Raw genomic sequence first — 25,689 nt, forward strand, 5'->3', positions numbered from 1 at the left:
AGGCGGACTCTCAACCACTGCGCCACCAGGGAAGCCCTATTTCAGCTTTACTGAGATGTAAGTGACCAGAAGCAACTTCTGCATGGATAGTGTTCATGAGTTAATAAATTCAGCTTACTGACCGATTCCTACAATCCTATAAGGTTTTAAGAAAAAAAAAAAAGGCACTCCAAACAAAAAAAAAAAGGGAAGGAAGGAAGGGAGGAAGGGAGGATGGCAGGAGGGAGGGAGGAACTCGCTCTGGGCAGAAGAACAAGTTAATCAAAGTTTCAACCATTCTACTTACATCTTTAAAGAATACCTGAGTAAAAGCAGGTGTGGGAGTTTCTAGGGCTCACTGACAATGTGCTGTGCTCTGAATCCAACAGAAAAGGGGACCTTTACGGAGTTAAACAGAAAGATGTGCTCACAAATGGATTTGCCTCCCAAGTTTTAACGTTCTACAAGATATTGCTAACATTCAACCCAAGACTGGGCACTACCTGAATTTTTACTCTGCCATCCCTTTGGGTCACCTCCCAGGGGCTGTATCAAGCGGCTCTGCCCTGGAGGGCCCCTGCCAGGATTAAACAAGCAAAGAGCAGCAACACACACCAGGCATCCACAGTGAGGGAATCGGGATTGGATGTGTGGAAATACAATTCACACCAACCACCTCAACTCAACCCAGGGAAGCACTGGTTTTAAAGAAGTAGCGACATTATCCCTTACTCTCCAGCAAGGAGACTCACTAGAAAGAATACCTAATGCTGAGTAAATACTTCTTTCTGTAAGTTTACTTTTTATACCTAGAAAAAGTTACCTACTGATGCATAAAAACTTGCCACTGAGGAAAATTCTGTGGCTTCCGGAACTGGTGGGCTTATCCTGCCAATGGTACCTTTCCTCTGTGGTCAGCTCTTCAGTGGCCTCCCCTTCCCTGTGGCACTTACCCTGGGCCACCCACAGGATGACCCATGTCCCTCAAACCCACTCTGATGTCCAGTCACAGTATGCGAGAAGCCACCCCTCCCTTTGTTTCTAGAACATTCCAGAAAGGTACAGCGAGGGCGAAAGGTCAAACAGAGCAAAGCGGGAACAGGAGCGGGGCCTGGGTGCTCAGCACGCCTCCCTGGCCTGTGGCCAGACAGGGAGGGTGAAAAAGGCTTCCCAGATTACGTGCCCCCTGCCACAGCAGCACTTTGCATAGCTCCCGTCTGGAGCTGGCTTCTTCCTACTGCACTTCTGAGTAGTGGTATCGTCATTCTATTGCCAAGAAGCTGGCACAAAGGACCAAGGTCCTCAAACACACCTGAAATGGGAAGGAAGTCTTCCTAGTGGTTCATCTTTAACACGGGCTCTGAGCTCCTTTCTAGCAAATTCCAGAGAACCAGAGACAGCTGGAGGCAGAACACGAGAGCAATCACGGCAGCCTGCAGCATCAGTGCATCGCCACCGAGGAGGGGAGGCAGAAAGAACAGCACATCTAACTGAAATCAGCAGGCGATTCTGGAACCAGATCCAATGTCCCACACTGGAATCTGGCCAAGCTACTGGGGCAGGGTCTTTAGTCCTTGCCAAACATACCACGGGGCTCTTTTTTTTTTTTTTTAAATAAATTTATTTATTTTGATTTTTGGCTGCATTGTGTCTTCGTTGCTGTGTGCAGGCTTTCTCTAGTTGCGGCAAGCGGGGGCTACTCTTGGTTGCGGTGCACGGGCTTCTCATTGCAGTGGCTTCTCTTATTGTGGAGCACAGGCTCTAGGTGCGCAGGCTTCAGTAGTCATGGCACGCAGGCTCAGCAGTTGTGGCTCAGGGGCTCTAGAGCGCAGGCTTAGTAGTTGTGGCGCACGGGCTTAGCTGCTCCGTGGCATGTGGGATCCTCCCAGACCAGGGCTCGAACCCGTGTCCCCTGCATTGGCAGGCGGATTCTTAACCACTGCGCCACCAAGGAAGCCCACCACGGGGCTCTTAAAGATGAGGAAGAGTCACTTGCTTGCACTCTACCAAGGGATGCTCTACAAGAGAGCCAGCGTGGTTATGTGGAAAGCACTCTGAATGAGGAGGCCAGAAACCATCGCTTTGGCAGCACATCCGCGTAAGTCAGCTCTGTGACCTTGGGCCACTCACTTCACTTCTCTGGACCTGTTTCTCCATCTGGAGGTCAAGAGAACTGGACAAGATCTCTAAGTGCTCTAAGATCTTCCAGTTCTAATGCCCGGTGACTCTCATGTTAGGGAAGCAGACAGTAAGAGAGACAAAGAGAGCAGCAGCTTTCAGAGTTTTTTTCAGCAAGAGAAACAGTCAAGCTATTTCATTCCTAACAACTCTGCAACCACGCCGGGCATTATCACTGTGGCACCTTCTCCGCTGGATGAGGGCAGCCACCTCCCCTCAGCTGCTCCCACGGGGAGGCCATACCTGTGTGATGTGATTTCCAGGAAGGCACCTCCTCCCCATTCCCGCTGTCTAGCAAGATGTCCCCTGTACACATAGTAATAAATAAACAGCAAACATTTGGAGAGCTCACATAACATGCCAGGCACTGTTCTAAGTGCTTTGCATGCATCGGCTCTTTAATCCCTACAAGAAATATGTGAGCTAAGTACCAATAATATCCCCATTTCCCTGATATTTTTTCCGGCCGCACAGCACGGCTTGTGGGATCTTAGTTCTCCAACCAGGGATCGAACCTGGACCCCCCCGCCCCTCCCCAGCAGTGAAAGCGCCGAGTCCTAACCAATGGACAGCCAGGAAATTCCTCCCATTTTCCTGATGATGGAGGCAAACAGTTGAAATCATGTGCCCAAGGTCACACAGCTCCTAAGTGGTCTAGTCAGATGCAAACTTAGGCAGGCGGGTTCTCAGGTCTTCAGCAATATTGTACACCTGCCCCTCTGATGGCAGGATAAGAGAGACAGAGATTACTTCCCTTCACTATTAACGAGCACCCCCATGCAGTGGGCTGTTGTCTACCTCAAGAGTATGTGGCCCTGTCTTAAACAACATGGAAACACCGGACGGATCAAATCATGATGGAGAAGACAGACAGACCCGGGTCTGACTTCCTGCTCTATCTACGTACGTGCTCTCCAGGAATTTCTTACTTAAGTCCCAGCTCCTCAACTGTAAAATGTGAATAATAATAGACACTTCAGAGGTTTCCTGTGAGGATTACAGAAAACAAGGCTCCTAGAAGTCCCAGCTAGTTTCTAAATTATGACAAAGTGAGAATATGTATATTTAAAATCTCAAAGGGTAGATAAAAATGGCTCTAGGGCTTCCCTGGTGGCGCAGTGGTTGAGAGTCCACCTGCCGATGCAGGGGGCACGGGTTCCTGCCCCGGTCCGGGAGGATCCCACATGCCGCGGAGCAGCTGGGCCCGTGAGCCATGGCCGCTGAGCCTGCGCGTCCGGAGCCTGTGCTCCACAACAGGAGAGGCCACGACAGTGAGAAGCCCGCGTACCACAAAAAAAAAAAAAAAAAAAAAAAGGCTCTAATTTTCAGGTTCTGGTTTTAGAGTTATCAGTCTATTAATTTAATTAATTGACATCTATTTCAATTAATCGATTTAGCATCTATTGACATCTATTATCTATTGAAATCTATTGCCATCTATTTCTTACTATTTGTTGGGAGTCATGAGACTTTTTTTTTTTTTTTGGCCACGTGGCTTGTTGGCTCTTAGTTCTCCGACCAGGGATCGAACCCGGGCCCTGGGCACTGAAAGCGTAGAGTCCTAACCACTGGACCGCCAGGGAATTTCCGGGAGTCATAAGACTTCTGATTCCTATCGGCTGTTTCTAGATTGAACAAAGTTCCCATAACGGTCTCCTAACAGAAGGGCAGGCTGTGGACCCTAGAAGATGGGGAACAGCTCTATAAGTGAAACTCTCTCTGCTGTCTCCCCAGCTCCATCACTCACCGAAAGTATACTCTCTGCACCTCAGTTTCTCCTTCCACAAAATGGATACAATTTCTGCTCTTACCTCTTCCGCCAACATATTCTGAGCTCTTACAATAGCATGATGAGAGTGGTAATGCCTAACATTTACATAATCCCTAACACTGGAACATTTCAACGTAATTTAAAAAGGCTTTTCATATGCCTTATGATCTTATTTAGGCACCCAGATAGCAGATTTTTGACAGCCTTGAGGGTATATTGACTAAATTAAGCAAAAAGAATTTTTTGCTCTTCAGTGGAAAGATATAAAAAAACTGAAATGTATTTTAAAATGTGTATATACATATATGTATGTACATATGTGTCTACATATATGTGCATGTGTTCACATTTATGCACATATACACATATATAAATGTATGCATTTAGCACATCAGTTCTGTAGCCTTCAACAAGAACGAAAACACCGCATCCATCACACCACTGTATTTGTTTACAAATATCCTTGCCTGTGTTTGGATTCCCCAGTGATACCTATACCTCATACCTGAATCATATAGTCAACCCTATTTTTTAAATATTTATAAAAGAAAAATGTAAATGGCTAAAAAAATGAATATTAAATCCCATTTACCAAATTCCATATATATCACTATTTTAGAAATGATTTCTTTCACTGTATATTTCCTAAAAACTTCAGACCAATCACCTAAGACACTGACCTCAATTTTTTTTTTTTTTTTTTTTTGCAGTACGTGGGCCTCTCACTGTTGTGACCTCTCCCGTTGTGGAGCACAGGCTCCGGACACGCAGGTTCAGCGGCCATGGCTCACGGGCCCAGCCATTCTGCGGCATGTGGGATCCTCCCGGACCGGGGCACGAACCCGTGTCCCCTGCATCGGCAGGCGGACTTAACCACTGCGCCACCAGGGAAGCCCTGACCTCAATTTTTAAGCTGACCTTGAGGACAAAAGTCAGTGATATGGCTTTAAAATGGTAAGTTTTTAAACCACCCAAGGATAACCCTGGACTTCAAATATGTAAAATAAAATCTATTCACCAAATTTTATAGAGTTTAAACTAGATAATGAGTCATAAATAAAACTTCACTGAAATCATTTATCTACCCATATAAACAATGCCAAAACCATGTAGAAAATAGAACTGACACAACCTAAAGTTTAACAGAAAAGAAACAGTGAACCTTTGGGGTATATTTATTTCTTTTTCTGTATTTGCCATCCTGGTCTATCCTAGGACTCCTTGGACTTAATCTTTCACGCTGTGAAAGACCCTCCAATATAAGCTATTCTGATTTTTTTGAAATGTCAGACAAGAAATATATGTATATATACATACACACACACACATACATATACACATATATATTCACATACACATAGAGATAGATACAGATATCAACTCACACATCTGTCGGAATCATTTAAATAAAATTTATATAAATCATTAGCTAAGTAAGTTTACTTAAGAAGGGAGAAAACATTTGCTAAGATATATTATTAGAGGAATTTAAACCACCAACTAATCCACACAAGGGCTGAACTGCCCAAACACAGAACCAGACTAGCTGACAGGGAGCTAGCAAACGGAAATAAGCGTGCAAATAACTAACACTGTTTCTAAAAGTGTGATAAAACACAATGTTTCTTCAACTACTCTAAATATCTACAGAGTAATATATATAGTATAAAAGGTGGCAGGAACAGCCAGACTGGATGAAGCTGGCTTTGTTGTTATAGGAGAATCATCTCCGCCTCTGCTTCGGCTTCCAGGACGCTCCCTGCCCCCATTGGCTGATGGCCCCGTGTGCACTGGGTCACGAAAGCCCGCTAGAAGTCAGCAGAGATTTCTTCCTCGCCCTCATCTCTACCGAGTCGGCACCCGAGCCCAGTGTTTCTAACTCCGTATTATCACCTGAATCCCCTCCACCCACTCCTCCCCTCCATGGTCCCCATCATGCCTTTAGCTCAGGGCTGGACTCAGGAAATCCACAGGAAGCGGACCTCACAGGCAGAGTCAGGAGGGATAGAGGTAAGCTTGGTGCCGTGGGGTCTCAGAGGGAAGGGCCCCCCCCAGCAGGGACAATGGAGGGGGGGAATCCTGAAGGAGGGGGTGTCTCAAACTGAGGCTTAGGGCTTCCCTGGTGGCGCAGTGGTTGGGAGTCCGCCTGCCGATGCAGGGGACACGGGTTCGTGCCCCTGTCCAGGAAGATCCCACATGCCGCGGAGCGGCTGGGCCCGTGAGCCATGGCCGCTGGGCCTGCGCGTCCGGAGCCTGTGCTCCGCAACGGGAGAGGCCACAACAGTGAGAGGCCCGCATACCGCAAAAAAAAAAACAAAAACAAACAAACAAAAAAAAAAACCCTGAGGCTTAGCCTACTGTAGCAGGAAGGAGAGGCAGAGGCCGGACTCATCTGTTCCTTTTGGAAGAATGAAATTGAACTCGGGGGGTGGGGAGGTGAACGCTACAGCAAGATGGCAAAGTGGAGGGGAGGGGCTGTTTACAAAGGAGCTTGGATTCCATCAAGCAGGTGACTTCCCACAATTAAGGTGGGGAGGGCCAGCATCAGACATGCATTTAAAATCTCAGTTGCATTGTGTTACTGGAACAAGGCAGGAAGAAAGGGAGTCTGTCTGATCATGAGAGCCACACTTCACATGATACTGGGGAAGCAGAAACCGCAGGCAGGGAGTGGCCCCAGAGGTTCATGGTCACCGGAAAGATAAGCCAACATGCCTGGTCAAACTAGTTTGAATATGTCTGTTTTGTACTAAGGGATACCACCAATTCTCTTTTCCTCCCATTCATAGCATTCTATAAGCAATGCCCAAGAAATTGATAAAAACTCATAAAAAATGCATTGATTCTGGATCTCAAATCAAATTTTAAAAATGTTGCTGGATTATCTGCTATGAACAAAGCACCATGGGAAAGCCACTTGGAGGCATCAAATGTATCCTGTTTTGGCAGTAAAGTCACATTGGCATGAGACCAATTTTATTTCTTATACACATGCCCACTGTTAGGATGAAGTAAACAATGACCAGCAAATAGTGGTCTGAACAAAGCGGAGTTTACAGTCAGATCCACGGGGCTCAAAGAAATGGAGAGGCCGAGGTATAGAGCAAAAGAGGAGGAAGTCCACCAAATTCAGCAAGATTCCAAGGTCAAATCTCTGGTAGGGCCAGAGGGACGAGCGTCCGCTCGTGCGTGTATCTGATGCTTTCACTGAGCCTGGCGTGAACAGGTCCAGGATGGGCTGTGTCGATTTTCCAACAGGACTAGGGTCCTTTGGCAGATACACCCACCCGTGCATGCTCCAAGCCTGACAAGACTGTGACTTTAATCAATAACCACTACCAAGTAACTTAACCGCATCCCTCAACCTGTTTTGCTCGAACTGCACATTTTTTCCAAAATTAAGGGAACTTTCAGCAAGGGTTTTCCAGGGTAGCGAAGGGTTCTAGGATCATAACAGATAGACCTGCCTCCCTATTTGTTATCATGGCCTCCAGCCATTCCTTTTCTTACTTCCTGTCTGTGTCCTTAATCCCGACACTACCTTTCCAGAGGAGAGGTGTCTCCATGTTGGAACATCACCTTCTAGGCAGATCAGATCCTTAAAAAGCTGTGTTGGTGCCTGAGAAACTCAAGTATCAGCTTTACCAGCTTGGCCATTTTCAGTCATTGGAAAAGTGGTTTTGTTCGCCCTGAGTCGATGAATTTCTATTGATGCGTCTGTTCCTCTAACACACACAATAAACTGTCACTTGGCAGTGATTTAAAGAAGCAAACGGGCCAGGCTGCCATCAGAACAAAGCTGCAGGAGCAGAAGCCAGCCAGATTTAAATGCGTTAATTTACAGAAAAGCCTTTCTCTGAAGGCTAATACTTAATTCAAAACCAGCTGTCCTCTCCTTTGGGGGCTCAAGCTGCCTGCCTTCTCTCTAGTTAATCTGTACGAGAGAAACATGTCTGGTCCAAGATAACCAGGGAATCAAGCTACTGTAAGAAGTGCCCAGGCCTCTGGAGCCCGGCTCTCCCCTGGTTGAGGTGCTGACTCACGCTCCTCCCAGAAGACCCAGCCCCACCACCCTGCCCGAGATCCATCCTGACCTTGGCCTTAGCGGATCCTGGGCTTTGGCGTCTGCTGTCTTCATCAGCCCTGACCCACTTCGGATAGTGGCCTTGTCACTGAGTCCTGCTGACTTGACCACCCCCTACGCCAGCCTCTCCAGGCCGGGAATGGCCATCACTGCCCCTACTTCCCCTGCCACCCTCAGAGAGCCAGGTTCTCGCTCTTGAACCCAGCCAGTGGCTGGTGCCCACTCCCCAGTGATGGGAGGATGGGGTCAAGTCAATTCCCCTCTCTTAGTATAAAACCCAGCTCTTCAAAAGGGACCACATTTAGTTTGCGCCTCTAAATGAACCCTCTCACCTAAAGGAAACGTCATCGGGTGTGTGTGTGTGTGTGTGTGTGTGTGTGTGTGTGTGCGCGCGCGCGCGCACGCGCACACGTTTGTACACATCTTTCCCTACTCCTGGACATGTGAAGTGCATATTTACCCCCCTGGGAGGTGAGACCATGAGGCCAGGGCCCTAGAGCAGCTGTTCTCAACACTGACTTGAATGCATGTAAGAATCCCAGGATGGCGAGAGGGTGCTTTTCAAAACTTCCCAATGGCCACCATAACCTCCAATTCTAACTCAATTGGTCTAGGACGGAGCCTGGGTGTCAGGATGTTCGGAAAAGCTTCCCAGGTGATTTTATTGTGCCACCAGGGTTGAAAACCACTGATTTAGAGAGAAAAAGGCAGAGACCGTCAGCTGAGACTGCTCAGTGTATTCAAGATGGAGAACGTGCAATTTAAAAGCAATCGCTACCCAGGCTCCTCCCCCAGGGAAGATCATCTCTGTAGCCGACAAAGTAACCATTAGAACAGCATGTGGAATCCTGGTGTCATGTTTCATAAGCACAGTAACTCTTTAACCAGTCTGAGCCTTGGTTACCCCAACTATTAGGAAAAGGGCTACTCTAAATACATCTGTCTTGTTTCTTCCATCTCCTATTTTCCAGCTTTATGCATCCCCTTCATCCCCCCATTTCAATACAGACTGTTTATATATTTGCCTTTCTACTTCTCCAAAAATACTTTATGTGTTGCCTTGAAATTGGATTTGGGTAGTGCCTGCCCTCTAAGTAAATAATACTACAGAAACGATAAACTCTATAATCCAGTGCAGGGTATGCAACACTGATGATATGATATTCCATAATGCAGAGAACACTCCCTTCATGGGACCTGAGCTAACCATTCCACCAGGGAAAGCTGGTGCTGAGCCGCATAGACCCTGCCCCTGGCCAGTCAGACAGCATCTCTCTCTGCTACACAGTAACTGTCTACCATGAAGCCAGCCTCTTTTTATTCCCTCCGAGCTTGGTTTAATATTCACTTTCAAGGAGGAGATTCATTTTGGAACTATTTTCAGAGCAAGAATAAAGACATCCTTAAGGATATATTAGCTACATTACTTAAATCCAATGAAATACATAAATCTCTCACCCTGCAATAAACGCCAACACGTAGGAGGGCAAGCAGTCTCCCAGATGGGCCTCCCTGGATGAAAAATAGCCTGGAAATATACAAACGACCAGGGTATATGACAGAATTTGGAATAATGCAGGCCTCTCTGGGACCCTATCTACAATGATTTAGTTACGGAAGGTACCAAAGGATTTTTTAATATGTGTTTTCAGAAAACGTTAACATCCAGCAAGGCCAGATCACAGCTGAGCTGCTGAGCTCCAGACCTCCATCGTCAACTGGTCATCTCCACCCAGCCATTCCCAAGACCAGCATGTCTGAATCAGAACTCATCACCTGCCCTCTGGCTCCTGGATTTCTGATCTCAGCTAATGGGGTCATTATCCACCCAGGTATCCAATCAGAAACCTGATAGTTATCCTAGAATCCACTCTCCCCTCAATCCTCCCCCCATTCTTTCTGAATCCCTAAGTCCTGGAGATTCCATTTTGCCTCTTGCATCCCAACACACACCTCCTGTTTCAATGCATTGCTTCCCAGAGGCCTCCAATGGCTGCCTAACTGCTCCCCCTAGAGTGAGTCTTGCCCGCCCCCCAATCTATCCTTCCAAGTTCAGCAACAATAATCTCTATGAAACAATCCTTCAAGGCTCCCCTGTCTAGAGGATAAACCGGGGTATACAGCCCCCCACGATCCAGCCTCCCCAACCTCGGGTCTCCCACACCTTGCCCTGAACCCTCCATGTGGTCCAGTGAGCTATGTGGAGTTCCCAGCACACCAGCCTGCCTCCCCATCTCCTTTCCTCTGTTTGCACTGCTCCTTCCTGGTTGGAATATCCCTCTGCCTTTCTGCCCTCAGCAAAATATATTCATTGTCCGGACCCACCTCCTCTAAGAAGCCTACCCTCACACCCCACCCCAAAGGGAAAACTGGGCAGCCCTACTCTTGAGCCCCTGGTCAGACCTCTCACACAGTATCTACGACGTTATTGCACTTATTTAGCTCCTGGAGGGCAAGGATTGTATCTTGTCTTTTCAACCTCGGTTCCAACTGATGCATAGGAATTTACTAAACATCAGTGAAATGAAGGAATGCTTCAATGGTGGCTTCTAACAGCAGTTTCAAAACTATCTTCTTTACAACTCATATACTTTGCTTTCGGCTGCTTATGACTTGGAACGGCTTCTTACTCCACTTATACATCGTTTGCAGGGGACCGAAACAATAAATCAGTACAGGAGATACAGCACCTTTTATCCCCTGAGAAATCATTTCTTTGTTTTCCATTCCTGAAAAAAGGGTCACACTTCAAGGCACCCCAACAGCAGAGAGTGAGAACTATCAAAATAAGTGATTCCCAATCCCTGGTCCTCCCTTGCTTTTATTTTTTCTTAATATTTATTTTTATTTTTTATTGAAGTATAGTTGATATATTTATTTTTAATTGTTTTTAATTGGCCACACCGCACAGCATGCGGGATCTTAGTTCCCCCACCAGGGACTGAACCCATGTCTTGTGCATTGGGAGCGTGGAGTCTTAACCACTGGACCACCAGGGAAGTCCCCTCCCTTGCTTTTAAATGCCCTCTTGCTGGAAGTGTGTATTATTTGAATGAGGCACAGGGTGGAGAAAGCAGAGGAACCAAGGCATGAACGAAGACTGGCTTATGAAGTCTACACTGCTGCCCCTGCCCATGTAGATGCAAGATAACACTGAGTATAAAGCTGACTTCCCCGGCTTTGTGGTTTCTAAGCCCATAAGGGAGACACATGAAAATAAAGGCACCATCCTTGACTCAGCATCCAGCAGCCCCTGTGCCCCAAGGTAGGCCCTCTGGGAAGCTCTGAGCCCACCCAGAATTCCATCTCAAATGCCAAATATCTGCAATGTGGCTACAACTTAATACACAGCCAATATCCTCTTCTCTGAGTGCTGATTTCATATTGGAAAATGAACAATTTAAATAAATGTTTCATTAACATACTGTTTTCCTGCTTGATGCTAATGTACTTAGAGTAATTTGTTTTCCCAAATTCTCTGCCACAGAATCATTTCATGCAGTCCTCACAGGACAACCTGAAACTCTTCAGGTCCCTAAGAGACAACCTAGAAACCAAACAAACAAATAACAGAAAACCCTTGTACTAAAAAGCTATCGAGACCCATTTGTTCTAGAACACACATCACATATGCTGCAGAACAGGAAGATCCGGACCACCTCAGTGGTGCTGGGTTTGTATTGACGGCAACAAAGCACTGGTTCAGAGGGCACTGTTGGTCCCCAAGACACAGAAGTGGGAGACGTGGCTTACTCAGGAAGAATGCAGAGAGTGACATCTTGTTTTGAGACCCTGTAAGGCTTGTTCCCATTTTTCTTTGCTTATCTGATTCTTACTTTGTGCTGATTCCAAACCCCCAAAATTTCAAGGATACTTCTAACATCTTTTACTAATAGGAGAGCTTAAAAACTTCACAGCACAATGCTCAGATACACTCCAACCACGCAAAAGCAGGTCCCATATAAAGGTTTCTTCCCCCAAACCTTGTGAGACACGGGGGAATGGCTTGATCATGAGGACATCGGGAGCAGCCTGGACACCACGCTAATGGGAGGCCATCTTTTGGGTGGATCCAGCCACATCAGAATGGTTCTCTGTGGCACCACTGGGCTGGAGGCATGATTTTGATTTGATTCTGCGATACTGCGATTTATAAGAAATATATATTTGGTTACTAAGATGACCAAAAAATATTTCTCATATATATATTTGGTCTTGTCCACAGTTCCTGACTCATGGCTCCCAAAACCTTTGGAGTTTCCTAAGTGTTGAGAGAGACAGAAGTTTCTTTGTTATATGAATGAGGTGACTTTTAGAAGCACCTAAGGATGGGGGCTAGTTGCCAGGAGAACCAACCACGTGACTAGAGGGTTGGGACTTTCAGTTCCATCCCCCTGATCTCCGGGGAGGGGAGAGGGGCTGGAGGTTGAACCAATCACAATGGCCAATGATTTTTATCAATCACGACTATATAATGAAGCCTCCATAAAAACCCCAAAGGACAAGATTTTGCCCCTTTTTGGAGAGCGTCCACACTGGAGAACCAGAACGCTTCTGCATGCCACCGTGCTGCCCCACGCTCGCTCCAAGAGGACAGAAGCTCCCTTGCTCGGGACCCTGCCCTGTGTATCTCTTCCATCTAGCTATTGGTTCGCATCCTTTAAAATCCTTTCAGAATAATTTGGTAATCTAGTGAGTAAACGGGTTTTCCGGAGTTCTGTGAGCCATTCTAGCACATTGATCGAACCGCAGGAGAGGGTCCTGGGAACCTCTGACTTATAACCAGTTGGTCAGAAGTACAGGTAACAACCCAAGCTTGAGACTGGAGCCTAAAGTGGGGGGCGGTCTCATGGGACTGAGCCCTTCACCTGTGGGATCTGATTCTGTCTCCGGGTAGACAGTGTCAGGAATGAGTTGAACTCTCGGACACCCTGCTGGCAACAAAGAATTGTTTGTTGGTGTGGGAAAACCCTGAGCTACACACCTTGGAATGGGGTCCAGGAACCCTATCCAGGTTCTATGACATGGGGAGCAAAAGCAAACTCAGTGAAGAGGTGAAGCAGGTAACCAGTGAGCTCTGGCACTTGCTGGGTGCCAGGTGTGTGGCAGAGAGCAGGAGACCCACCAAAGACTGGAAATCACACTGCGGGGGGGTTACCTCCCTGGCTGTGCCACATCTGAGCTGCAAGGCAATGGAAAAGTGACTTCCATTTTGAGCTTCACCTCCTTCTTATAAAATAAAGCAACAACAACAAGAAAACAATAATAGTAACTGGGGGCAGTGGCAGTGGCAGCTACCCTTTCATTGAGCACTTACTATGCAGCAGGTGCTGAACAAATACTTGCTAAGCACCATCTCACGTAATCCTGAGGACACCTGGGAGGATACTGTTAACTCCAGTTTATGGAGGCGGCTCAGAGCTCAGGAACCAGCCCAAGGTCACCCAGCTGCAGAGAGTGGCGGGGTCTCGGTTCAAAACCGAGTCCATCCGACTGCCATGTTCTTTGGAAAGAATAACAACCTCAAATGACTGGCACAGACATTAGGAAATGCTATATAATCTGGAAAGTGCTCTGGACGCCCTACATGAAAGGCAGTCAGGGTTAACAAGCCCACCCCTCACTGCGGGCCAGCATCCTGGTCACCCTCTCCGACCACTGGGCAGCCAGCTCCCAGCAGCCTCCGCTCTCCCGTGGGTCAGAGGCCCAATCATCCCGGAGCATCATCCACTGGGCGGTGGGGGAAGGAGGCCATCCCTCCTGGCACTTACTTTCTCAGGACCGCAATCTCATTCTCTATGCTGCTTTCTTTGCCCTTCAGTGCCTTCTTGGGGATACACTTCACCGCAAAGAGTTTTCCAGTTGCCTTCTCTTCAGCTAAGACCACTTCGGAAAACGCCCCGCTGTGAACAAAGAGGGAGAAAAAGAAGCGGCTTAGATTCAGGAGATCTGGGAATTCCCGACAGCTCCTCTGATCCCACTACCAAAATTTGAGTCATAACAAGAACAATTCCTGGCATTACTGTGACTTTTTAACCAGCCACACTCCCAACCAAACTTCTTTGTGCAGAGGGTAGACAAAGGCAAGTGTGACCTCTTGCAAAGGGACACAGGAATGCCCACGTGGGTGTGGGCACCTGCCATCCTGCACAACAACCAGGCAGCAGTCACTTGGGAGCAACAGAAAAGCTCCAGAAAGGTTCCTGCGGGAAAGATCAGGTCCATCTGAAGCTGTCAGCACCCACACCCCCAAGCAGACGAGAGGATAACACTGAAATGTCTAGATTCCTCCTAGGCTCTTTCATTCCCAAGAAAATTTCAGAGCACGTGGCAAAGCCGTAATTAATTCTTACAGATAGGTAAGGGTGTAATTAATGTGTGCGACGCACGGTACTGACACAGGTTAATTAATTTGTAGGGCCGTGCAGGGCTGCAGTGAGCAGGTTGTTTCTTTTTTCAACCAAACAAATAAAAACAAACATGATGCCCTGAGTGGGTAGAACTTCCTGCCTGAAAATAGAAATCTAACTCTGTGAGGCCACATCACCAAACTGAAAATATAACCAGAACATTCGGGGCCAGAGATTACATTTCTTCAGAGAGGTGGTCTGCGAGCCCCAGACGCTGCATTGTCCCCCCACCTGACACCTTGTCTATTTCCAGCAGACAATGCCTGGATGCTGCTCTTGTACTGGGGCACAACTTCCCTAACAACTCAAACAAAAACAGACACCTCCATTGCCCACTGCAGACCTCTATAACCTGGGCTATGTGCACGCAGGCCACGGAAAACCACTGAGTCATTCTCTATCCCTACACTTTCAGGAGCAACTCATTTCCTCTGAGACACACCAAACATGGCTTCTAAACAGTTATGACTAGAGACAAACTCTCCTACATCAAAAGAAACCACTAGAAGGACCAATGTCATCCCAATATTGGTCCCTCAGGGCCTTTGTTCTTCAGCCAACATCAAAGAGATGCCTAAGGGCTTCCCTGGTGGCGCAGTGGTTGAAAGTCCGCCTGCCGATGCAGGGGACACGGGTTCGTGCCCCAGTCCGGGAAGATCCCACATGCCGCAGAGCTGCTAGGCCCGTGAGCCGTGGCCGCTGAGCCTGCGTGTCCGGGGCCTGTGCTCCGCAATGGGAGAGGCCACAACAGTGAGAGGCCCACGTACCGCAAAAAAAAAAAAAGAGATGCCTAAGCAATGGAGGAATGGATAAAGAAGATGTGGTACATATATATAATGGAATATTACTCAGCCATAAAAAAGAACAAAATATTGTCAATTGCAGAAATATGGGTAGACCTAGAGGCTACCATACTGAGTGAAGTAAGTCAGACAGGGAAAGACAAATATCATATGATATCACTTATATGTGGAATCTTAAAAAAATGGTACAAATGAATGTATTTACAAAACAGAGAGTCACAGATGTAGAAAACAAACTTATGGTTACCAAGGGGGAAAAGGCGGGGTGGGATAAATTGGGAGCTTGGGATTGACATACACACAGTACTCTATATAAAATAGATAATAAGAACTACAGTTGGGGGGGTCCCCTGGTGGCGCAGTGGTTGAGAGTCTGCCTGCTAATGCAGGGGACACAGGTTCGAGCCCTGGTCTGGGAAGATCCTACATGCCGCGGAGCAGCTAGGCCCGTGAGCCACAACTACTGAGCCTGCGCGTCTGGACCCTGTGCTCCGCAACAAGAGAGGCTGCGATAGTGAGAGGCCCACGCACCGCGACGAACAGTGGCCCCTGTTTGCCACAACTAGAGAAAGCCCTCACACAGAAATGAAGATCCAACACAGCCAAAAATAAATTAATTAATTAAAAAAAAAAAAACTACAGTTGGCACAGGGAACTCTACTCAATACTCTGTAATGACCTATATGGGCACAGAATCTAAAAACGAGTGGGGAGATTGGTTCAAGATGGCAGAGTTGAAGGACGTGCTCTCACTCCCTCTTGCAAGAACACCAGAATCACAACTAACTGCTGAACGATCATCGACAGGAAGACACTGGAACTCACCAAAAAAGATACTCCACATCCAAAGACAAAGGAGAAGCCACAACTAGACAGTAGGAGGGGCGCAATCACAATAAAATCAAATCCCATAACTGCTGGGTGGTTGACGCACAAACTGGAGAACACTTATACCACGGAAGTCCACCCACTGGAGTGAAGGTTACAAGCCCGACATCAGGCTTCCCAACCTGGGGGTCCAGCAACAGGAGGAGGAATTCCTAGAGAATCAGACTTTGAAAGTTAGCGGGATCTGATTGTAGGACTTTGGCAGGACTGGGGGAAACAGAGACTCCACTCCTGGAGGGCACACACAAAGTAGTGTGCGCACATCAGGACCCAGGGGAAGAAGCACTGACGGCATAGGAGACTGAACCAGACCTACCTGCTAGTGTTGGAAGGTCTCCTGAAGAGGTGGGGGGTGGCTGTGGCTCATCATGAGGATAAGGACACTGGCAGCAGAAGTTCTGGGAAGTACTCCTTGGCACGAGCCCTCCCAGAGTCCACTATTAGCCCCACCAAAGAGCCCAGGGAGGCTCCAGTGTTGGGTCGTCTCAGGCCAAACAACCAACAGGGAAGGAACCCAGCCACACACATCAGCAAACGAGTGAATTCAAGTTTTACTGAACTCTGCGCACCAGAGCAACACCCAGCTCTACCCACCACCAGTCCCTCCCATCAGAAAACTTGCAAAAGACTCTTAGATAGCCTCTCATCCACCAGAGGGCAGACAGGAGAAGCAAGAAGTACAATCCTGCAGCCCGTGGAACAAAAATCACATTCACGGAAAGACAAACAAGATGAAAAGGCAGAGGGCTATGTACCAGATGAAGTAACAAGATAAAACCCCAGAAAAACAACTAAATGAAGTGGAGATAGGCAACCTTCCAGAAAAAGAATTCAGAATAATGATAGTGAAGATGATCCAGGACCTCGGAAAAAAAACGGAGGCAATGATCGAGAAGATGCAAGAAATGTTTAACAAAGACCTAGAAGAATTAAAGAACAAACAAACAGAAATGAACAACACAATAACTGAAATGAAAAATACACCAAAAGGAATCAATAGCAGAATAACTGAGGCAGAAGAATGGATAAGTGACCTGGAAGACAGAATGGTGGGATTCACTGCTGTGGAACAGAATAAAGAATGAAAAGAAATGAAGACAGTCTAAGAAACCTCTGGGACAACATTAAATGCAACAACATCTGCATTATAGGGGTTCCAGAAGGAGAAGAGAGAGAGAAAGGACCAGAGAAAATATTTGAAGAGATTATAGTCGAAAACTTCCCTAACGTGGGAAAGGAAATACCCACCCAAGTCCAGGAAGTGCAGCGAGTCCCATACATGATAAATCCAAGGAGAAACACACAGAGACACATAGTAATCAAACTGGCAAAAATTAAAGAAAGAGAAAAATTATTGAAAGCAGCAAGGGAAAAATGACAAATGACATACAAGGGAACTCCCATAAGGTTAACAGCTGATTTCTCAGCAGAAACTCTACAAACCAGAAGGGAGTGGCATGATATACTTAAAGTGATGAAAAGGAAGAACCTACCACCAGCAAGGATCTCATTCAGATTCAATGGAGAAATCAAAGATTACTCTACCCAGCAAGGATCTCATTCAGATTTGATGGAGAAATCAAAAGCTTTACAGACAAGCAAAAGCTAAGAGAATTCAGCACCACCAAACCAGCTCTACAACAAATGCTAAGGAACTTCTCTAAGTGGGAAACACAAGAGAAGAAAAGGACCTACAAAAACAAACCCAAAACAATTAGGAAAATGGTCCTAGGAACAATACGTATCTATAATTACCTTAAACGTGAATGGATTAAATGCTCCAACCAAAAGACACAGGCTTGCTGAATGGATACAAACACAAGACCCATATATATGCTGTCTACAAGAGACCCACTTCAGACCTAGGGACACATTCAGACTGAAAATGAGGGGATGGAAAAAGATAGTCCATGCAAATGGAAATCAAAAGAAAGCTGGAGTAGCAATACTCATATAAGATAAAATAGACTTTAAAATAAAGAACGTTACAAGAGACAAGAAAGGACACTACATAATGATCAAGGGATCAATCCAAGAAGAAGATAAACCAATTATAAATATATATGCACCCAACATAGGAGCACCTCAATACATAAGGCAACTGCTAACAGCTATAAAAGAGGAAATCGACAGTAACACACTAATAGTGGGGGACTTTAACACCTCACTTACACCAATGGACAGATCATCCAAACAGAAAATTAATAAGGAAACACAAGCTTTAAATAACACAGTAGACCAGATAGATTTAATTGATATTTATAGGACATTCCATCCAAAAACGGCAGATTACAGTTTCTTCTCAAGTGCACACAGAACATTCTGCAGGATAGATTACATCTTGGGTCACAATTCAAGCCTCAGTAAATGTAAGAAAATTGAAATCATATCAAGCGTCTTTTCTGACCACAATGCTATGATTAGAAATGAATTACAGGGAAAAAAAACCGTAAAACACACAAACACATGGAGGCTAAACAATACGTTACTAAATAACTAAGAGATCACTGAAGAAATCAAAAAATACCTAGAGACAAATGATAATGAAAACACGACAATCCAAAACCTATGGGATGCAGCAAAAGCAGTTCTAAGAGGGAAGTTTAAAGCTATACAAGCGTACCCCAAGAAACAAGAAACGTCTCAAATAAACAATCTAACCTTACACCTGAAGGAACTAGAGAAAGAAGAACAAACAAAACCCAAAGTTAGCAGAAGGAAAGAAATCATAAAGATCAGAGCAGAAATAAATGAAATAGAAACAAAGAAAACAATAGCAAAGATCAATAAAACTAAAAGCTGGTTCTTTGAGAAGATAAACAAAACTGATAAACCATTAGCCAGACTCATCAAGAAAAAGAGGGAGAGGACTCAAATCAATAAAATTAGAAATGAAAAAGGAGAAGTTACAAAAGACATCGAAGAAATACAAAGCATCCTAAGACTCTACTACAAGCAACTCTATGCCAATAACATGGACAACCTGGAAGAAATGGACAAATTCTTAGAAAGGTATAACCTTCCAAGACTGAACCAGGAAGAAACAGAAAATATGAACAGACCAATCACAAGTAATGAAACTGAAACTCTGATTAAAAATCTTCCAACAAACAAAAGTCCAGGACCAGATGGCTTCACAGGTGAATTCTATCAGACATTTAGAGAAGAGCTAACACCCATCCTTCTCAAACTCTTCCAAAAAATTGCAGAGGAAGGAACACTCCCAAACTCATTCTATGAGGCCACCATCACCGATACCAAAAACAGACAAAGATACTACAAAAAAAGAAAGTTACAGACCAATATCACTGATAAATATAGATGCAAAAATCCTCAACAAAACACTAGCAAACCGAATCCAACAACGCATTAAAAGGATCATACACCATGATCAAGTGGGATTCATCCCAGGGATGCAAGGATTCTTCAATATATGCAAATCAATCAATGTGATACACCATATTAACAAACTGAAGAATATATACAGAAAAAGCTTTTGACAAAATTCAACACCCATTTATGATAAAAACTCTTCAGAAAGTGGGCATAGAGGGAAACTACCTCAACATAATAAAGTCCGTATACGACAAACCTACAGCAAACATCATTCTCAATGGTGAAAAACTGAAAGCATTTCCTTTAAGATCAGGAACAAGACAAGGATGTCCACTCTCACCACTATTATTCAACATAGTTTTGGAAGTCTTAACCATGGCAATCAGAGAAGAAAAAGAAATAAAAGGAATACAACTTGGAAAAGAAGAAGTAAAACTGTCACTGTTTGCAGATGACATGATAGAGAATCCTAAAGATGCCACCAGAAAACTACTAGAGCTAATCAATGAATTTGGTAAAGTTGCAGGATACAAAATTAATGCACAGAACTCTCTTGCATTCCTATACACCAATGATGAAAAATCTGAAAGAGAAATTAAGGAAGCCCTCCCATTTACCACTGCAACAAAAAGAATAAAATACCTAGGAATAAACCTACCTAAGGAGACAAAAGACCTGTATGCAGAAAACTCTAAGACACTGATGAAAGAAATTAAAGATGATACCAGCAGATGGAGAGATATACCAAGTTCTTGGATTGGAAGAATCAATATTGTGAAAATGACTATACTACCCAAAGCAATCTACAGATTCAATGCAATCCCTATCAAATTACCAATGGCATTTTTTACAGAACTAGAACAAAAAATCTTAAAATTTGTGTGGAGACACAAAAGACCCCGAATAGCCAAAGCAGTCTTGAGGGAAAAAAACAGAGCTGGAGGAATCAGACTCCCTGACTTCAGACTATACTACAAAGCTACAGTAATCAAGACAATATGGTACTGGCACAAAAACAGAAATATAGATCAATGGAACAGGATAGAAAGCCCAGAGATAAGCCTACGCACCTATGGTCAACAAATGTATGACAGAGGAGGCAAGGATATACAATGGAGAAAAGACAGTCTCTTCAATAAGCGGTACTGGGAAAACTGGACAGCTGCATGTAAAAGAATTAAATTAGAGCACTCCCTAACACCATACACAAAAATAAACTCAACATGGATTCGAGACCTAAATGTAAGACCGGACGCTATAAAACTCTTAAAGGAAAACATAAGAAGAACACTCTCTGACATAAATCACAGCAAGATCTTTTCTGATCCACCTCCTAGAGTAATGAAAATAAAAACAAAAATAAACAAATGGGACCTAATGAAACTTAAAAGCTTTTGCACAGCAAGGGAAGCTACAAACAAGACGAAAAGACAACCCTCAGAATGGGAGATAATATTTGCAAACGAATCAACGGACCAAGGATTAATCTACAAAATATATAAACAGCTCATGCAGCTCAATATTAGAAAAACAAACAACCCAATGCAAAAATGGGCAGAAGACCTAAACAGACATTTTCCCAAGGACTTACAGATGGCCAAGAAGCACATGAAAAGCTGCTCAAGATCACTAATTATTAGATAAATGCAAATCAAAACTACAATGCGGTATCACCTCACACCAGCTAGAATGGGCATCATCAGAAAATCTACAAACAACAAATGCTGGAGAGGGTGTGGAGAAAAGGGAACCCTCTTGCACTGTTGGGGTAATGTAAATTGATACAGCCACTATGGTGAACAGTATGGAGGTTCCTTAAAAAACTAAAAATAGAATTACCATATGACCCAGCCATCCCACTACTGGGCATATACCCTGAGAAAACTGTAATTCAAAAAGACACATGTACCGCAATGTTCACTGCAGCACTATTTACAATAGCCAGGTCATGGAAGCAACCTAAATGTCCATCGACAGAGCGTGGATAAAGAAGATGTGGTACATATATACAATGGAATATTACTCAGCCATAAAAAGGAACGAAATTGGGTCATTTGTAGAGACGTGGATGAATCTAGAGACTGTCATACAGAGTGAAGTAAGTCAGAAAGAGAAAAAGAAATATCGGATATTAATGCATACATGTGGAACCTAGAAAAATGGTACAGGTGAACCGGTCTGCAGGACAGAAACTGAGACACAGATGTAGAGAACAAACGTATGGACACCAAGCGGGGGAAGTGGCGGGGGGTGGTGGTGGTGGTGTGATGAATTGGGCGATTGGGATCGACATGTATACACTGATGTGTATACAATGGATGACTAATAAGAACCTGCTGTATAAAAAAATAAAATAAAATTCAAAAAAGTAAATAAATAAAATAAAAAAGAGTGGATATATGTATAACTAATTCACTTTGCTGTACAGCAGAAACACAACATTGTAAATCAACTAGACTCCAATAAAAATTAATTTTTAAAAAATGATACCTATGCAAGAACGGACTTTTCTCTCCCCCTCTTGTGCTATGTGACAGGGGTAGGCATCTGTCCTGGACCAAAGGAAGACGAATACATATATTTTAAATCCTTTCCAGTGAGAGGAATTCACTCCACTTAGTGCAACTAACTGTGAGTCTTCGGGGCAAGTGTTCGTCCTGAACCCTAACTCTGGAGAGACGAGTCTGTCTATCTTCAAGGTCTCTATCTAATTACAGAAACCGGAGGGGCTGAAGGTAGGCATTCAATGAAAGAACCAAGTGGAACATGTCAGAACAAAGATCCTCTGCTCACAAGCATTGGCCAAGTTGGAGTCTCCCACCACATGCCTCACATTTGACTCAGCCAGAACAGCAATTATGAACTAGAAATACATAAAACCCAGGACAGATTTATCACAGAGTGATATACGGCATCAGACATTCCCAGCAGCATTTGGTCACTGCCAATGGCTTTCGCCCAAAAAAGCCAATTCATAACCACTTGAGGGAATCCCCAGCCCAGGAGCTTCTCCTCTCCCTCACGTCTGTCTCGGGGATGGACTGAGGCGGATTCTTCTCCCAGTGAGGGTTCTTAGATGGAAGGAACATGGATGGCTGTGGACCTGCTCCCTTTCGCTGTCCTCCAGGAAGTGGAACAAGAGCCACGTTAGAGACAAGAAAAACCAGCAAGGAAAAACCAGGATTCTAGCACCACGGGTGATTTTTTTTTTTTTTTTTTTACTGAAGTATAGTCAATGTACAAGGTTGTGTTAGTTTCAGGTGTACAGCAAAGTGATTCAATTGTACGTACATATATTCTTCTTCAAATTCTTTTCCATTATAGGTTATTACAAGGTATTGAGTATAGTTTCCTGTGCTATACAGTAGGTCCTCGTTGTTTATCTATTTTATACATAGTAGTGTATATCTGTTAATCCCAAACTCCTAATTTATCCCTGTTCCCTCCTCCCCCTTGGCAACCACAAGTCTGTTCTCTATGTCTATGAGTCTGTTTCTGTTTCGTAGATAAGTTCATTTGTATAGTATTTTAGATTCCACACATAAGTGATATCATATGGTATTTGTTTTTCTCTGGCTGGCTTACTTCACTTAGTATGATAATCTCTAGGTCCATCTGTGTTGCTGCAAATGGCAGTGTTTCATTCTTTTTTGTGGCTGAGTAATATTCCATTGTATATATGTACCATATCTTCTTTATCCATTCATCTTTCCATGGACCTTTAGGTTGCTTCCATATCTTGGCTATTGTAAATAGTGCTGCTATGAACATTAGGGTAGCACCAAAGGTGATTTTATGCCATGGATTCCATGCATTCATTTCCAGTTGCCCCATTTGTCTCTTGGGTCCCTGATGCTGATGACACTCCAGCAGTTTCTCTCCTGAGTCTGTCAGATTTACTGCATCCATTTTCCAAAAGGTGGAGAAGCCCCTTGGCAGCCAGAACTTGAGCTAAGAACTGCAGGCAGACCTCTCCCCCTTGCCTGTCCCCTTGTCCCCTCTGTGTCCCCCTGAGCTCCTTCCTCTTCAGAGTCTGTGAAGATAGTAACAGACTTTGGCCAACGCAGAGGAGGTATTCTGCTGAGCTGTCAGGCACACATGAGAGAAGTGCTTCCCTGCTCTGCAGACCAATCCCTCCCAGAAACAGAGGGAGAAGTGCGGTTTCTCGTGAATCAACCCCTTGGCCCATGACAATGGGGAGGGGGCTCGAGGTCTCCATCAGAGCCAGTGCTGGTGGGTGGCTGCGGGCAGCTGAGGCCAAGGTGACACATGGTGTCCTTGGATCAAAGGCTTCTCTGCCTTTGTCCCTGATGTTGGGAGGGAGGGATGAACTGTCTGTGACCCCACAGCGAGGGCAGGACAAGGGGACACAGACACGCACAGGGCCTCGTGAGCTAAGCAGCTGGGACTTGACAACGAACAAGGCCCCTTGTGACTCCACGGTTACTAAGTGGAGTCACAAAGTCAAGGATATATTCCCGTCCTACCAGAATGAAACTCAGCCTACAATTCCACTTTTGTGTATACACCCCAAAGAATCAAAAGCTGGGACTCAAACAGTATTTGGACACCCATGTTCATAGCAGTGTTATTCACAATAGCAAAAAGGTAGAAACAGCCCAAATATCCATTGATGGATAAAAGGATAAACAAACTGTGGTATAAACATACAATGAAATATTATTCAGCCATATAAAGGGATGGAATTCTGACACAGGCTACGACATGGATGAACCCTGAAGACATTATGCTCAGGGAAACAGGCCAGAGTCAAGAGGACAGATCCTGTACGATTCCACTTATACGAAGTACCTAAAATAGTCAAATTCATTGAGACAGAGAGTAGTATGGTGGGTGTCAGGGGATGGGAGGGGGGGAATGGGAAGTTGTGGGGACAGAGTGTCCATTTGGGAAGATGAAAAAGTTCTTCCGAAGATGAACAGTGGCCATGGTTACACAGCCGTGTGAATGTACTTAATGCCCCTGAATTGTATGCTGAAAAATGGTTACATTGGAAACACCTGATCAGCTTTTTCACTCATTACCTCCCTAAAGGAGAAAGAAGTTATATGAATAACTGGAGGTGCCGGATGCTGTGTACCACTTGACATTTACAAAGTGCTTTGGCCCCTATCAACACATCCAATTCGTACAGCAACCCAAGAAGTTACTGGCCCCTCTGTTTTACAGATGGAGATACTGAGGCTCAGGTAGTAAGGGTCAGGAAAGAAGACATACGCTTCCTAACCCTTCCCAGGTCCTTTTCAAGACACTCTGCTGGGCTGCTAGCAGGCGGCCTTCCCCACACAAGCGTGGCAGGTGACAGCAACGGAGGGTCAGATGCTGCCTTTGGGTGAGCTGTCCTCCCGCTCTGCCCCGAGTGTGCAAATCCACCTCGCTTCCTCTTCGAGCCAAACAATGTGTGCATTTACCCCGGCTTTAAGCTTTCCAAAGACAGAGGTCTCTAGTCTTCTTAGGGAGATACAAGATTAGCATAAATTGAAATAAACAGAAATCACTGCAATAAACAGAAATCACTGGAAGATACTTTCCCTGTTCTAAGAAAGCTAAATAAAAACATCAGAAGCAGAAACTCAAGCATGAAGAGCTAAGGCACTTTCAATGTAATTACACAACAAAGTGATGTGTGTGTCTGCGTGTGTGAGGTGGGAATGGGGTAGCGGGGAGGGAGAGAGAGGGGGCTGATCGCAGGAGGGAAGACAGCAAGAAAAATCATCTGGGGGCCAGAAAGCCTCCAGACAACCCAAGGAAATAAATCCCTAAGAACGCAAGCAAGGACAGAGAGTTACCAAGTTATAAAAATACAAGGAGGTCAAAGCACGTGGCACTCCCTGAGCTGTAAAGTACAAGCTTCGGGCATTTAAACCTGAGCGGTAGAGCCTTCCAGCCAGACTGAGCCGCACTTGCATCTTGAAACGCAGTCTGTGCAGTGGCCGCTCCTGCCTGGCATCCCCCACCCCCGTCCCCCCTCCACAATCTGACTTCTCCCCTTGTCATCCCTTGACTGGAACCAGGAGGGCTGGGCCCCTGGGAAGGGGTGGGGGTCTCCCAAATGCTGAACGCAGCGCCTTCTTCTTGCTGCTCATCCTGTTGGTCTCTTGTGTGACCTCTGATGGGCTCGGCCTCCTTCCTAAAACTCCCTCTTCTTGGTTCTACGACAGCTCTCTCCTTCCACCTTTACATCCAGCTCCTCTCCATCGCCGCCTCCTCCTCTTCTTC

General features: G+C 45.2%; 1 protein-coding gene across 3 annotated transcripts in view; it reads right to left on the reverse strand.

Moving 5' to 3' along the window:
• Positions 1–25,689, reverse strand: part of CAMK1D (calcium/calmodulin dependent protein kinase ID) — a gene marked incomplete at both ends in the record, with an annotated part of 415,512 nt that overhangs the window by 234,763 nt on the left and 155,060 nt on the right. For all 3 annotated transcript variants that reach the window (XM_079699304.1, XM_079699306.1, XM_079699305.1), the window contains one exon: positions 13,784–13,915. In XM_079699304.1, the coding sequence (XP_079555430.1) occupies positions 13,784–13,915 (132 nt within the window). The remainder of the gene's footprint in view (positions 1–13,783; positions 13,916–25,689) is intronic.

The sequence above is a fragment of the Hyperoodon ampullatus genome (genome assembly GCF_949752795.1).
Source record: "Hyperoodon ampullatus genome assembly, chromosome: 3".
NCBI lineage: Eukaryota > Metazoa > Chordata > Mammalia > Artiodactyla > Ziphiidae > Hyperoodon > Hyperoodon ampullatus.